General features: G+C 36.3%; 1 protein-coding gene and 1 long non-coding RNA gene across 4 annotated transcripts in view; one reads left to right on the forward strand and one right to left on the reverse strand.

The window, feature by feature from the left end:
* Positions 1-976: 976 nt before the first annotated feature.
* The window catches only part of CUNH16orf87 (chromosome unknown C16orf87 homolog), a 31,176-nt gene continuing 15,457 nt past the window's right edge, over positions 977-16,695 (reverse strand). The window contains exons 3-5 of one of the 3 annotated variants that reach the window (XM_032255621.1): positions 8,212-8,394; positions 2,628-2,738; positions 1,258-1,345 (exon numbers count right to left, since the gene is read on the reverse strand). In XM_032255621.1, coding sequence (XP_032111512.1) covers positions 2,668-2,738; positions 8,212-8,394 — 254 coding nt within the window. In that variant the 3' untranslated portion in view covers positions 1,258-1,345; positions 2,628-2,667. Of the gene's footprint in view, positions 1,346-2,627; positions 2,739-8,211; positions 8,395-16,695 lie in introns of all 3 variants that reach the window. The other 2 variants (XM_032255620.1, XM_032255622.1) reach the window with 2 other exon arrangements.
* Positions 3,404-16,382, forward strand: LOC116534886. The gene is made up of 3 exons (XR_004261931.1): positions 3,404-3,414; positions 14,981-14,984; positions 16,159-16,382. It is a non-coding gene; the product is annotated as an uncharacterized LOC116534886 (long non-coding RNA).

Genomic DNA, 16,695 nt, shown 5'->3' on the forward strand with positions numbered 1-16,695 from the left:
CCATTTAAAGTAGGAAAAAAGTGTTGATGCAGGATGAAGGATGAAATTGACAATATTGTCAATACTGTCGAAATTGAAAGGAATTTTCTCTTAAAAGGGGGCTAAATCTAACTGGCAACTATCTTCCCTAAGAAGGCTTTAAAAGGATTTCCAAACAGATTGAGGGAAAAAGGGACTGAAAATAAGGGGAATTATTCCCAAGTTTGAATATGTTCATCATTAAATTGATATGCCAAAATGCAAAAGCATTTAGTATAAACTATAAATGATTATGATTTAACACTAGAAAAATTAAGAATTTAAATATATTTCACAAACTTCACTAGAACAGAAAACTTTTATCACACTATTTAATTTACTTAGTTTCAATATTGATTTTTATTTTTTCTTCTAGAGTGAAAGTAAAGTAACAATTTAAATAATTATCAGGATGTATAAATGAATATCCATTCAGATAAAACATTACCGCTTAAGAAATATTTTGCATGTAATAAATATATTTCATGTTTAGGTTAACAGGCACGGTCTTGAGAGCAGAAGTTTTCTTTTTTAACTAATAAATAAATTATATTCAAGAAAACAAGGTGTTTATATCTGAGTATATCATTTAAGGTTTTTCTTCATATAGCACCCAAACTTCAAACTGTCTAGAAAGTATCTCCTAAAATATAACTCATACATTAAGTAATAAAAATAAAGGGCAAGAAAAAAAAATCAATTTAAGACAAAATTTACAGTTTATATTCTTAATTCCCCATTCAATAAAATATTGCCAATTTACTAAAAGTAAATGAACTGTATATATGCAATCTGTTAGCGCTGAAAATCTGAAATATATAGTTTTAAAAATCACTCTTTCTGACAGTATTTAAAATATTGCATCTCTGGCAAACCTGAAAACAAGCATCTTACTACCCTAGTTTTCATACCTAACCCATACCCCATCACTTTTTATCCTTTAACATCCATCCAGCACTTTTTTTTTGGCAAATACACTTACTTATATCCCAAACACAAAACACTGACAATACTCCTTGGTAAACAAGGAAATCCCAGAACAGTCCAAGCCTACACAGTTTTGCTCCCCAAAGTGTGGCACAGGCTAAACAACAGGAGAGAAAGAAACAATCAATGGCCCTTATTGATGCAGTCAGAATGCTCCTGAGAGTCCATAACTGTGCTGATGTAATCCTGATGGAAGTTTCAGCAGATTTTGCAGACAAGTATCAGAGAATAAGTCTTTGATTGATAATTTTTCTATTTATTTCTGCCAAGGCGACTGAAAACACGAAAGCCTTTTCATCAGACAGGTTAGCATAGATGTCAATTTCCTTTTCCTGTTTCTCTGTTAAAAGAAAAAGGGAAAGTTTAATATAAAAACAGTAGATGCAGTAAACTTAAATTTCTTAAAGCTTTCAAGTATTCTTTAAATGACATTATATACAATACTACAATGTACATTAAATGTTACTATGCTACTAAACTAAAAAGTTTTTAAAATTATACAAAGGAGTTACTGAAATGAAGATTAAATGAAGACAACGTATATTTATATACACAGGCACTCTAACAGCTGCATCATTTCTCTAAGAATCTCATTTATTTCTATCTCCTCACTGTCTCAATCAAAATGAATTTTCTCTGCTAGATGAAATTCACCCTGAGAGATGTTCCCCTTCTGAACATCAATGGTGGCTTTATGAATATATTAACTTCTTCACCTTCATCTTCTTATACAGGAAATGAATAACTAACATTTATATATTTCCCCTCTCAATTACAAACGTCATCCAAGTTCACAGAAAATTTGGAAAAAAAAAAAAAAAAAGAAAAAAGAAAATCACTTGTAATCTCATGAGTCAGCAAAAATCACAATTAACATGTTGGTATATATTCTTCCAAATTACTTTTTCAGGAGTCACTGATTTTATTTTTATTTTGTTCTGACATTCTGATAGAAATCAAATGCATATAATTCACAGTCAAATCATTTTTATAAAACTTGCTACAAAAAACAGAAGTCCTTTGCCCCATGTACATTTCCCATTCTCCAAAAGCACCCCTTGCCTCGGCCTCCCAAAAAAGTGACAATTTTTTTTTAACTTGTTCCTTTTTGTTTTTACAAGAACAAATCTCTAAGTAACATTTGTACAAGATGCTACTTCAGGGTTTTAGGCATTACTGATTCCACAATGGAAAATAAGGGTTACACTGTTTTGCATCTCTTGCCCCAATCAACATTCTGCCCATCCCCTCATCTTCTCACAATAGTTAAATCACAACTTCAGGAACATCAATTTTCAATATTTACATTATTATAACTATGGTAAGTGATTTTACTTTTCCTTCACATTGTTTTCCCTAAAGTGATTCTTTTTCTACTTGCTTAGTTTTCATTTCTGACTCAACCCAAAGTCTTCCCTAGTTGTATAAATCTTTTTTCAGGATATTTATATATATCAGGTATTTTATCATTTTTATCTTCTCAAAGAAATCTCTTTAAGTCTTCCAACCTGGTCCAGTATGAAATGGTTGCTCTCTAGACCTACTGCACAATTATCATCTTGAACTCTTTCATCAGCATCATGCTGGAGAGTCGCCTCATCTTTAGAGTCAGGTAGACCCACCTTTGTCTTGAATCCAAAGATCCTTTCTTGGTTTACTTCTTCATTTTGGTAGCAGGTAACATGTAGGGGCCTCCTGAGAAGGGGAGTACTGGTAGCAAATTTTATGAGACCCTGAATGTTAAAAATATCTTTAGTCTACCTTCACATTAATTCATGGTTTGATTGAGTATAGACTCGCAGGTTTCCACTTAGAACTGTGAAGGCAGTAAATTGTCTTCTGACTACTGGTGCCGCTGTTGAGAAAACCCAGTACCTCTTTTATAGTTATTTTTTAAATCAATGATAAATTTACATACAGTGAAATATATAGATCCTTTATGTGTTCAACTGGATGAGTTCTGACAGACGTATACAAACATGTAACCCATGTCACAATCGAGATCCAGCAAATGTCCTCCAGAAATTCCTCATGCTTCTTTCCAGCCAATCCCTCCCAATACCTACAAGCAACCACTGTTCTGATTTCTGTTACCATAGAATCATTCTGTCTGTTCCTAAACTTCATATAAATGGCATCATATAGTATGTACTCTTTTGTGTCTAGCTTATTTTGCTCAATACGTTTTTCAAATTAATTGGTGCTATTCATATATCAGTAGTTTGTTCTTTGCTGGGCAATATTCCATTGTATTAGTTCCAATATCATTTTGCTTTTCTTTTTTCTGAAAACCTGAAGAATTTTCTTTAACCCAAGAGATAGGATCACAAGCTCTGGTATAATTAATTTCTCTTTTTAACCATCCATTAGACTGGAAATTTGTAGGTCCTTTTAACGAAGAAACTCAATGTCCCTCAGGCTGGGAAAATCTTCTTGAATAAATAATTGTCACTGTTAAAGTCATTAATGACTTCCTTCTCCTGAAACTTCAATTATTTATAGACGTCTGACCTCACACTGGTCCTCTAAATTTCTTACCATTTCCATTCTGTTTTTTCCGTATCCTTTCAATTGCTATACTTTCTGGAACCTTTCTTCAATTTTATCTTTAAGCCTTTTATTAAAGTTGTTCATTTCTGTGTATCATGTATGTTTTGGGTTTTGGGGGGAATATTTTAAACTTCAGTTTCTAAGTGGCTTGACTTCTGCAATTTCCTTTTAAATATCATCTTGCTCTTGTTTTACAATTACAATTACTTCTTTGGCTAAAGATATTAATAATAGTTTATATTTTTTCTTTTCCCTTCAAAAACTTGTTTTTTCCAAGTTATTTTCTCTCTCCTGTTGATTTGGTCTTAGCCTTTCATACCATAATAGATGCTTTCTTCTAGATATCTGGGTAATTTTTGGCAATATGCTCGTATTTAGCAGTGACCAAAAAAGCTGATTACACATATGTGGAGCTTGACTCTGATCATCAGATTAGGATGATCCAATTAGGCCATTTCTCTATGATAATGAAAGTATCTTTATTTGGGGCCTTTTCTTTTGGGTCCTTCGGATTCTCTAGAGAAGATATGGTCAATTTTTTTTTTAATCCTGGATACTAATAAGCCTAACTCAAGAACTCCATATTTACTATGCCCAATTTTAACCTAGGATTCCTGATCTTATCCAGGCCATCAACAGACACCTGGTGTTTCCGAGACCAAAGACTATGCTATTTATCTTTTTTCAAAGGATAAACTTGGGTTGTAAGAGGGTAAAACAAGCCGGGCGCGGTGGCTCAAGCCTGTAATCCCAGCACTTTGGGAGGCCGAGGCGGGTGGATCACGAGGTCAAGAGATCGAGACCATCCTGGTCAACATGGTGAAACCCCGTCTCTACTAAAAATACAAAAAATTAGCTGGGCATGGTAGTGCGTGCCTGTAATCCCAGCTACTCAGGAGGCTGAGGCAGGAGAATTGCCTGAACCCAGGAGGCGGAGGTTGCGGTGAGCCGAGATCGCGCCATTGCACTCCAGCCTGGGTAACAAGAGCGAAACTCCGTCTCAAAAAAAAAAAAAAAGAGGGTAAAACAGTCTTAATGAGCTATCCATAAAAATACTTGCAAATAATCTTCTCATTTTTAGCCTCAATTTCACTTCTACTTCCAGACATGACTGATACACAAATTCCTGACTTTTAGGTAATTGTGTAATAAAAATGAGTTTCTTTCTTAGATTTCCCCAAAGGAGTTTGGAGCTAGATGTGTTTTTTCAATCCACCATCTTCAGCTTAAAGTCTACGTTCATTCTTAAGTTCATTAATATGATGTTCAGAATTGCCTAACATATTTTAATCAGTCAAAAATAAATATATTCTATATTATAATATCCAGAATAATCATACCCTTATATATAAAATGAAGGCTTAGAGTAACCCAAAATTGTTTTTCAATAATTTGTTTTTATGATTTAATCAAGATATATTATGATAATGTCTAACAAGCTTTCCTTTTCCATTCTTCCTTCTTATACTTCTTATAGAAAAGTCAGTTTTTCCCCCCTCTTGACCTCTCATCTGACTAGACAGAAAAGCCCATTTTTAGTTTGTTTTTTCAGAACCATTGTCAGATTTTCCTTAATTCATATGTTAAAGCTTGCTCCAAATTTTTCAAATGCCCTAAGAGCAAGGAATCAATAAAATGCCCGAAAATCAAGGAATCAATTTAGTGCTAAATAGCTATTTAGCACTAAGAAGCATATCTAAGAAATCTATTCTAAAACACAGAGATTTCCAAAGTTCACATTAGGTTGGTACAAAACTAAAACAGGAATTACTTTTGCACCAATCTAATAGTTCTTGTCCATTTTATACTTAGAATGCAATGGTTTACATCAAAGATTGGCAAATTAGGCCAAGTGCAGTGGCTCATGCATGCCTGCAATTCTAGCACTTTGGAAGGCCAAGCTAAAAGGATCCCTTGAGCCCAGGAGTTTGAGACCAGCCTGGGCAACATAGTGAGACCTCACTTACTCTAAAGGTAAAAAAGCCTGGCATGGTGGCGTGTACTTCTATTCTCAGCTACTCGGAAGGCTGAGGCAGGAGGATCGCTTGAGCCCAAGAGTTTGAGGCTGCAGTAAGCCATGATCACAGCACTACACTCTAGCCTGGGTGACAGAGTGAGACCCAATCTCAGAAGAAAAAAAAATCAAGCAAGGAAAGAAAAAGAAAGAAAGAGACTGGCAAACTATAGTACAGGTACCAAATGTGGCCCACCACCTGTTTTATAAAGTATTACTGAAACACAGCCATGCCCATCCATTTATGTATGTTTTATGGCTGCTTTTCAGCTACAATGGCAGAGCTGAGTAGTTGTGACAGAGATAGTATGGCCCACAAAGCCTAAAACATTTACTATCTGGCTCTTTACAGAAAAAGTGTAATGACTTCGCAGTCTACTTAAATAACCAGTTTGTGGCTGGGCGCAATGGCTCATGCCCGTAACCCCAGCACTTTGGGAGGCCGAGGCGGGTGGATCACAAGGTCAGGAGTTCAACACCAGCCTGGCCAAAATGGCGAAAACTCGTCTCTTCTAAAGATACAAAAAATTCACCGGGTGTGGTGGCACATGCCTGTAACCCCAGCTACTTGGCAGACTGAGGCAGAAGAATCACTTGAATCCGGAAAGCAGAAGTTACAGTGAGCCGAGATCGAGCCACTACACTCCAGCCTGGGCGATCAGGCAAGACTCAGTCTCAAAAAAAAAAAAAAAAAAATTCCAGTTTGTGCTACAAAAACTGCTTTAAGCAATTTCCTGCAATTTGTATCAAAAACAAATAAATTAAAAGCATATATTACTCTAGAAATAACTTTCTTAACATTTTTATGTAATAAATAGAAAATACCTAAAAAATATTTACAGCCAAATAAATGCTTCTTTTTTCGAGTAATCATGAAATAAAAACTAAAATCTTCCATATACAATTCTACCACAAGTATACAGACTTCATTTCCCCAGCTAAAGACTGTCATTATCTGCTTTCTCATCTTCTCTCACCCACCACCAGAAGCATTCTTCTCTTCTTTCAGCTGTATTTCCTCTACTTCAACTGAAAAGAATGTTGTTTTATGAGCCAAGCAGTATTTCTCTCTTTTCCTTTTTCTCTGTTGACTTTTCTTTACCTAGTTTCCCTTCTAAAATAGTGCTTGGCATAGGTTTTCTGATCACCCTATTGTTAAAGAAACATTCAAATTGAATAACTCAAATCCTCTGGAAGAGCATAAAAGAAGGAAAGAGAAAAGCAGTAAAATTACCGAAGGAATAAGGGGATTACCTTAGTATAGCCTACCTAGAATACAGTCAAGTATAATAGAAACCTTACTCCTTTAGCCATACAATACTAAGATACCTTTAACTTTGATAAAAGCTAGGAATGGCTATACTGGTGAAGCTGTTTTCTAGCAATAGTAACTTTACTCAAATAAAAGCGCATAAAGCCGAGAGAAATAGTGAACTGGTAGAATGTTCTCATTGTCTAAAATAAGTAAAATTTACATTTACACAAAAAGCACTTGAGTACCTAAGACAGAATATCTAAAAAAGCAAAGCATAACTCACAAATAGTCTAAGAAATTATAAATGCATTTCAATGAATATGACATCATTTTGACAGAGGTTTTTAAAAAACAATAAAGAGCAACTATCTCTTTTTTTAGTTAACTACCGGCTTGAAAGTTTCAATATTAAAAAGATATTTGTGGACATATAAAGGTTCATTATACTATTCTCTAATCTTGCATACGTTGAAATTCTCCTTAAGTTTTTAAAAAGATGTGTAAATAAAAAAAAAAAGAGAAGCTGAAGTTTTAGTTAATATCTGAAAACAAGTTATTGGTAGATATTTATCAGAAGAAAGGAGAAGACCTGTAAGGAGAAATAGAAATATACTCTGGACCAAGAAGAATGTATCTAACTACGCAAAAGCTGCCTCAGAGTAGGAAGCACAATCTCCCAATGAGCAATTAAAAACGCCACAAGAACACTTTCAAAAGTAAAATTTTAAAATTCACAGCTTAACAGTTTGAAATAAGTCTTAAAAGAACTCAGACTTGTCTTAAAAAAATAAAAAGAAAAAAACAGAGGTCCCAGCACTTTGGGAGGCCAAGGAGGGCAGATCGCTTGAGCCCAGAAGTTCAAGACGAGCCTGGGCAACATGGCAAAACCTCCATATTAATTCTTTGGGGGAGAAACCCCCAAAAATTAGCTAGGCATGATGGTGCACACCTGTAGTCCCAGCTACTCAGGAGGCTGAGGTGGGAGAATTATCTGATCCCGGGAGGTTGAGACTGCAGTGAGTCATGACTTTGCCACTGCATTCCAGCCTGGGCAACAGAGTGAGACCCTGTCTCAAAAAAAAAAAGGTACAATCATATTAACAGGCTTCTCCAGGGTGTCATATACAAATTATCTTTGAACTCCATTATCATCAGTTTATAGCAAGGTAAATTTTACTTAACTAAGCCTTTAGGTTTCCAATAAGAATTGAATTCCTGTGATTAAAAAAAATAAGCATCTACCATAGAGGAAATGCTTTCAAACTAAAATACGAGTTGTGATTTTAAGTCCAGGAGCTCAATGCCTCCACTTTCTTCACTACTACCTAATTAATATCCCAGATCAATTTAATACTTGGAAAAAAAAAACTGCTTGATTTATTCATACCTCTTTCCTCCTCATGTTTTTTGGCAGATGCACTTTTAGGTCTTCCTCTTCCTCGTCTGATATGATCTGAATGGCTGTTACTTCGAGACCTCTTTCTGTTTTCTAAATCTTTATTTACTGTAGAATTTATCTTCTCTCTCCTAACTCTCTCTGTTCGCCTCCTCTTGGCCTCATGCTTGTTTTCTGTATGGATGAATAAAAGTGATATATTTTAGGGCTTAGCAAGAACTGTTTGCCCAAGTTCTCATTGTCTTCCTTTTCCTTTCTAAATTGCACTAGAGTATGCTTCCTGGCATATTTCATAGAACTACAACCATAACATATATGTCTCCCCCACACCCACATCAGAAAAAAAGAAATTCAACAGAATTCAGATCACAATAACACATGAAGTAGGAGGAATCTTGGAAGAGAAAACAAGTTTCATCATTTGGCAGTTTAAATTTCAGCCTCTACAAGTTCACACAATTCCATAGCAAGCTTTTCTGCCTTTTTCTTCCTGTTTCCAAGCTAAAAGTAGTAAAATATTAAGAAAGGAAAAAAAATTCCATACCTTTTTGCCCTCTACCTGAATTAAAGATTAAAATATGTGAAATATGCACAAGCAAAGCTGATCTTAGAGCTAATGTATTAAGGTTACAATAAAAATCAAACAGAAAGCATCCATAACAAATATGAAACCACTAGGCAAGTGAGTAGTTTTCACTTTAGCCACCGATAAGGTAATTTCTGATATAAAAGCATGTTTTTCCATAAACGGAATAGCAGTAAGGAGACTTTATTAAATATCGTGATTTAATTAATGCAAGAAGCCACTCCTCCCAATTTAAACAAATCAGACTGTTGGATAAGACAAACAATAACCTTAAAGAAAAAACAAAACAACAAAAAAATATGATACCTTGCTTTAACACATACCTGCACTCAAAAGCAAGAAAGAGAATGCCCCAAATGCCTAAAATCACAGTGGTAAAAGGGCAAAAGAAACAGAAAAATTCATATCCCAAGAACTAAAGGGAACAATTTGAAAAACTATAAATTAAGTATACTTAATAGGCTGCTGTAAAAAAAAGTAAAAGTAAAATAGTAATATTATCTCCAAATATCATATCTTGGAGAATTAATTTGAAGTTTCAAATTAGACATATACCAGATAATACAAGAACATTTAATTATCCCAGATTGCAAGAAAGCTATCAAAGACAACCAGAGTCTTGTTAAGACTCAGGCTAACCTGAAGAGGCTCCAGCTATTACAGAACAATTTGAGCATCAATAAAAATAATAACTATAATAGATTGAAATATATCAAGTATATGAGTACATTAACATTAAAAACAAAAACTATAGCCGGGCCCAGTGGCTCACGCCTGTAATCCCAGCACTTTGAGAGGCGGAGGCAGGTGGATCAAGAGGTCAGGAGTTTGAGACCAGCCTGACCAACATGGTGAAACCCCGTCTCTACTAAAAATACAAAAAAAAAATTAGCCGGGTGTAGCGGCACATGCCTGTAATTCTAGCTACTCAGGAGGCTGAGGCAGAATTGCTTGAACCTGGGAGGGAGAGGTTGCAGTGAGCTGAGATCATGCCATTACACTCCAGCCTAGGTGACAGAGCGAGACTCTGTCTCAAAAAAAACAAAACAAACTACTTGGCCATCATATGAAGAGACTGAAGAACCAACTCATTACTTTGAAAACTTAAATAAAGGGAAAGAACTAAGCATTTCTTCTGCTTTTTCTATTTAAACTGTGCTACTCACTGGGTAACCAAAACACAGATGAAGAGAAGTTTCTCATACTAACAGTAATAAATGAAGAAGGAATGACAGAATCAGAATATCACCACTTTTTACCTGCAATAAACTAAAGGTTATAAGCACTAAACATCAGCAGGTACTAACATCACTAAAAAAGAGAGAAGCAGGCCAAGCACAGTGGCTCACATCTGTAATCCCAGCACTTTGGGAAGCCGAGGCAGGCAGATCACCTGAGGTCAGGAGTTCCACGCCAGCCTGGCCAAAAGCAAGACCCTGTCTCTACTAACAATACAAAATTAGCTGGGTGTGGTGGCACATGTCTAATTCCAGGTACTTGGCAGGCTGAGGCAGGAGAATCACTAGAACCTGGGAGGCCGAGGTTGCAGTGAGCTGAGATAGAACCACTAAACTCCAGCCTGGGTGACAGAGCGGGATTCTGTCTCAAAAAAAAAAAAAAAAGAGAAGCAAACTTTATGTGTACCTCCAGATAGAGGTACACATCACTACCTACTAAACAGTCTTGTAAAAAAAAAAAAAAATCCAATCTCTCCAGCCCTTAGATCTAACTTATAACTATTAGAGAAAAGAGAAGTTATTTAAGGAATACGTTAACCAACACCATGGGATACAAACAACACATACCAATGGACAGGTGATGCCATTCCTTCAACATCTAGCTTGCAAGGAAAAAAAGATAAAATAATAGATAATAAGAGGGTTAAAAAAAGATATTATCTAGCCAGGCTCAGTAGCTTATGCCTATAATCCAAAAGCACTTTAGGCTTTTCAGAGGATGAGACAGGGGACGGCTTGAGGCCAGGAGTTTGAGACCAGCTTGGGTAACATAGGAAAACCCTGTCTCAGCCTGGGTGACAGAGTGACACCATGCCATAAATAACTAACCCAGCATGGTGGCTCACACCTGTAATCCAGCATCTTGGGAGGCTGAGGCAGGTGGATCACCTGAGGTCAGGAGTTCAAGACCAGCCCAGCCAATAAGATAAAACCCATCTCTACTAAAAATACACAAATTAGCCAGGGGTGGTGGTATGTGTGGGTAGTCCCAACTACCCAGGAGGCCAAGGCATGAGAATTGCTTGAACCCGGGAGGAGGGGGCTGCAGTGAGCTCAGATGGCACCACTGCACTCTGGCCTGGTAACAGAGCAAGACTCTGTCTCAAAAAAATAGTAGAGATAAACAAATAAATGAGATAGCACCTATATGCAATTGGTGGACTTTATTTAAAATCTGTTTTTAAAACTTTAAGATAATTTATGAGAAAACTGAAAATGTGAACACAAGTTGGATATTTGGTATTAAAGAATTATTGTTAATTTTTTATGTTATAATGGCAGTGTGCTTATATTTTTTAATGTTCATCTTTTAGAAACATAATGAAATATTTATAACAGAAATTATATGGGATTTGCTTCAAAATGATGCAAGGGAAGAGGCAGACATGATTGTGGATGACGCAGGGTTGGTCATTGTCTACTCTGGCATATGCTTAGAATTTCTAAAAAAAAATAAAGGTCAAGAGAAATAGTGATAGGTAAAGCTTTATATAGTATGCCTATTAAAGTCTAACACTGAATTTAGGTTTGTTCCCCTGGCTACCCACTCATCTCTGCAAACTTCTTCACAGTCAAACTTCTCAAAAGAGGTGCCTGGACTTTCTGCCTTCAGTTTCTCATCTTCCACTCACTCATCTAATCTATTCCAGTACAGTTCCTTTCCCAATGAAATTCATTGTCAAAAACAACAAAAACCGGTTCAAATCTTAATAGACACCTCACTTATCATCTTACACCAACTCTCAAAAATTCAACAAAGATGATTACCACTTTCCTTGAAATTATTTCGCTTGATTCTCAGGCTCCCACAGTTTCCTTATGTCACCAGCAACTCCTCATGGTCTTTGCTTTGCACCCTTCCCCAGGTGCTTTCCCAACCTAATATCAAAGCCCCAGGATTCTGTCCAGAGCCCTCTTCTCTTACTTACACTTTGCCTAGATCATCTCATAAACCTACAGAATTAAATACTATTGTTATGATGGCTCCAAAGTTTTCACCTTCTGCTCCGATTTCTTCCCTAAACTCTAGACTGCCTATCTGACAACTTCACTTGAATGTCTCAAAGGCATTTCAAATTGTATCAAAAAATAACTATTGATTTTCCCTCTCCCAAATCTGATACTCCTCCTCCTTTCATCATATTAGTAAACAGCATCACCTGGGTGTACAAGTCAAATAATTTATAGTCATTTGTGACTCATCTTGCTTCCTGTACCATTGCAAAGGTCCACAGGCACTCCTTGTAAAATATACCCATGATGTCTTCACTCTTCTCCACCACCACGGGCAATATCCCAGTCAAACCTATTCTCTACATACCAGCCAATATTATGTTTAAAAAAAAAAAATTCAAACTGCCTAGCTTCCTTCTAAAGCCTTTCATAAGCTTTCTCCATATTTAAAGTCAAAGTTCCTTACCAAAGACCACAAGTCCCCAACAAATCTGGCATTTGCCTCTTTCCAGTTTCATACTGCTCACTACTTCATTCACTACACTCCAGACGTGCCTTTTATTTTTAATAAAACAAGCTCCTTCTTCCGCTGAGTCTATGTATCTGCTAATTCTTCTGCCTAGAGCTTTCTTCCCAAAGCTCTTCATGAAACAAGGTTTTTTTTCCCTTTGGATATCCATTTATAGGTCACTTGCTCTGAGTCTCCCAGCCCGTTACTTCCTGTAATCTACTACAGTTATAATCCGTTATTGATTTACTTATATGCTCAATACGTCTTCTCTCTCAAAATGTAAGCTTTATGAAAGTTGGGAATCCTTTTCCTACGTTATTTGTAGAACCTAGAACATTACTAACACAGGCTGTTGAATAAATAAAATTGGATAGTACACACATTTACCTCACCACCTTCTCAAAATCCCATTGAAATGAGAAGAAATACGGGAAAAGAGAAAGGGGAAAAAGGAAAATATATCTGTGGTGCTGGAAACAAGAAAAGCGTACTATTAATGACCCCAAAATTACAGAATTTCAGCAAACTGGCAAGCTGATGGTTCTGATAAGAAAGAAGAATAAAATAAACTACAATGATAGGAATAAGCGATGGCTGCTACAGAAGGGAGGGCTGGTCCTCCCAAAGGAGGATTCTCAAGGATAATCCCAGGGCAGGACAAAAAGTAGAGAAAAGCTCTCAGGAATGCAGCAATGTTCAAGAGAACTTCAAACCTCTATAATATAGGGAAAAGGCAGCTCCTCACAGGAATGAAATACTGTAAGAGATTTCACATTCCACCCCAAAATGAAGCCTGTTTTATTTTGGCAATAGGGGCATTCACCAGTGTCCTGCCTGCTCACCTCCTGCCACTAAACTCCTCCCAATTATACACTGAAGAGAACTGTTGTCAAAATAGACCTTTAAAACAGTGTAGGATATTCATTAAACTTATCCATTAAACACAGATAAACCAAGTTCTTCATTTGTAGATATGACACCAACAGCCAATTAAGCATTACTAGCTAGAAGAAGAAAATAAAAGGCAGAGAGAAGAATCAAAATAAAACAGGAAGAACAAAGGTAGTTCAACAAACAAACAAAAACATTCTAATGCATACCTTGAGAGATCTGAAAGGAGATTATCATTAAAAATAAGATTATTTTTGCAGAAATAGAAAAACCCATCCTAAAATTCACATGAATCCCAAGGATTTCCAAATAGCCAAAACAATCTTGAAAAAATTCGAAATTAGAGGTCCCACACTTCTCGATTTCAAAACTTCAAAGTTATAATAATCAAGATTATGGTACTGACATAAAGACAAATATACACCCCAAAGGAATAAAAATAAAGCTCATAAATAAACATATACACACAGTCAAAGTTTTTTCAATGACTCTGAGACAATTCAAGGTAAAGTAAGGTATCTTCCACAAGTTGTAATAGGAAAACTGAGTATTTACACAATGTAGCATAATTCGAATTACCCAAAAAATGAAGCTGGACCCTTATCTTCCTCCATACACAAAAATTAACTCAAAATGGATCAAATATCTAAATACAATCACTAAAATCATAAAACTGTTTTAAACATCATGGTAAAGCTTCATGACATTGCATTTTGGCAATAATTTCTTGGATGTGACACCAAAATTGAAAGCAAAAACGATAAAAGAAAAAAAAGGTAAAATGGACTTCATCAAAATTAAAAAATTTCTGTGCATCAAAAGACTATCAATAGAATGAAAAGGCAATACATGGAATGAGAGAAAATATATGCAAATTAACAGATAAGAGATTAATATCCAGAATAGATAAAGAACTTCTAAGTCAACAACAATAACAAGAAAATCCTCAATCTAAAAATGGGCAAAGGACTTAAAATAGCTACTTCTCCAAAGATATGCAAGCACATGCAAAGATGTTCAATATCACATCAATAAGAAAATGCAAATCAAAACCACAGCAAGATACCACTTCATACTCATTAGATTATTATAAAAAGCAAAGCAAAACAAAACCAGAAAATAAGTGTTGATGAGGATGTAGGGAAATTGTAACATTTGTACATTCCTGGTAAAAATGTAAAATGGTGGCACTGCTATGGAAAACAATAAAGTGAGTGCTCAAAAAAATTAAAATAGGATTAACATATGATCCAGCAATTCTTCTAGGCATATATCCAACAGAAATGAAAGCAGAGACCTGGACAGATATTTGTATACCACGCAGCATTATTCACAATAGCAAAAAGGTTAAAGCAACCCAAGTGTCCACTGATGGATGCGTGAATAAACAAATTACAGTATTTACATACAATGGAATATTATTTAACCTTAAAAAGGAAATTCTCATGCATGTTACAACATGGATGAAACCTTGAGGACACTGTGTTAAGTAAAATAAGCCAGACCCAAAAGGACAAATATTATATGATTCCATTTATATGAGGTACCTAGAGTGCTGAAATTCACACAGAGAGAAAGTAGAATGGTGGTTGCTGGGGGATGGTAGAGAAGGAAATGGCAGTCATTGTTTAATGGGTACAGAGTTTCAGTCTGGGAAGATAAGTTTCAGTTTGGGAACTGGATGGTAGTGATGGTTAAGAATACAATATGTACATACTTAATGCCACTAAACTGTACATCTATAAATGGTTAAAATAGTAAATTGTTATATTTTACCAATATAAAAGTATTTTTTAAATTCTATGAAAAAGAAGAAATTAGAAAACAAGATAACCTGCTAAATAAAGTTTAGGTGTTAAAGATAAGCTAAATAGTGGACATGCCTGATGACAAAATTATAGATGTAGAAAGGGAAATCAAAATTTCCTGGAACAAAACAGACAAAAAAAGTATGTGACAGAAAGTGAAGAAAAATGAAGGAAAGATCCAAGAAACCTAACAGATATTCCTGTGACAGAATTGCCAGTTATGTACCCATTATTCTTTCTCCCCATCTTCATTAAGAACAGAATCTTGTTCTGATAAAGAAGGCAATATGTAGGTATACATTCTCAAGACTCTCCCTGCAGGTGAGGTAGCATCTAGCTCTGGCCAATGACAGGTAAGTGAAGCTGGGTAAGGTTTCCAGAAAAAATTCTTTCTCTTTCTTTCTTTCCTTTTTTCTTTTTTTCTTTCTTCCTTCCTTTTCTTCCTCTCTTTCTCTCTTCCTTCTTCCCTCCCTCCTTCTCCCTTCCCCCTTCCCTTCCCTCCCTTCCTTTCCTTTCTCTTTCTTTTCTCCTTCCTCCCTTCCTTCCCTCACCCCTCTCCTTCCCCTTTCCCTCCTATCTTCCTTCCCTCCTTCCCTCCTTCCTTCCTTCAGTCTCACTCTATTGCTCAGGCTGGAGTGCAGTGGCATGATCTCGGCTCACTGCCACCTCTGCCTCCCAGGTTGAAGCAATTCTCCTGCCTCAGCCTCCTCAATAGCTGGGATTACAGGTGTGCAACACCACACCTGGCTAATTTTTTTTGTATTCTTAGTAGAGATGGGGTTTCACCATGTTGGTCAGGCTGGTCTCGAACTTCTGACCTCGTGATCCACCCACCTAGGCCTCCCAAAGATTTTTTCAAGGGAAGAAGCATAGCTGGCATGCCCCTTAGTGTCTCTGCTCTTCCCACTTCTTCTTTCTTGAAATGTGTATAGGATGCCTAGAGATGTATAGGATAAAAACTGCCCTGAGTTAAAGACTTCAACTTTCAGATGGAAAGGACGCACTAAATGCCAATGAAGAATGAGAACAAAATTAAAGTGTGAATGAAACCAAAGGCACTCTCCACAGTAGAAGATAGGAAATGTACCATTATGTCTTTTCTTAAAAAGTTTTTCCAGGAATAAAATAATTTCTGGGAAATTTGTTCCAAAAGTAAAAACACATGATTTAAAAAGAACACAGACACAGTATGTAATTAAGAGTGGTATCAGACACGGCGGCTCACCCATGTAATTCCAGCACTTTGGGAGGCTGGGGTGGGTGGAGCCACCTGAGGTCAGAAGTTCAAGACCAGCCCGGCCAACCTGGTGAAACCCCATCTCTACTAAAAATAAAAAAATTAGCCGGGCATGGTGGTACGCGCCTGTAATCCCAGCTACTCAGGACGCTGAGGCAGAAGAATTGCCTGAACACAGGAGGTAGAGGTTGCGGTGAGCCGAGATCGCGCCATTGCACTCCAGCCTGAGTAATAAGAGCGAAACTCCGTTT

The sequence above is a fragment of the Sapajus apella genome, unplaced genomic scaffold, assembly GCF_009761245.1.
Source record: "Sapajus apella isolate SASKATOON/1434 unplaced genomic scaffold, GSC_monkey_1.0 scaffold90, whole genome shotgun sequence".
Taxonomy (NCBI): Eukaryota; Metazoa; Chordata; class Mammalia; order Primates; family Cebidae; genus Sapajus; species Sapajus apella.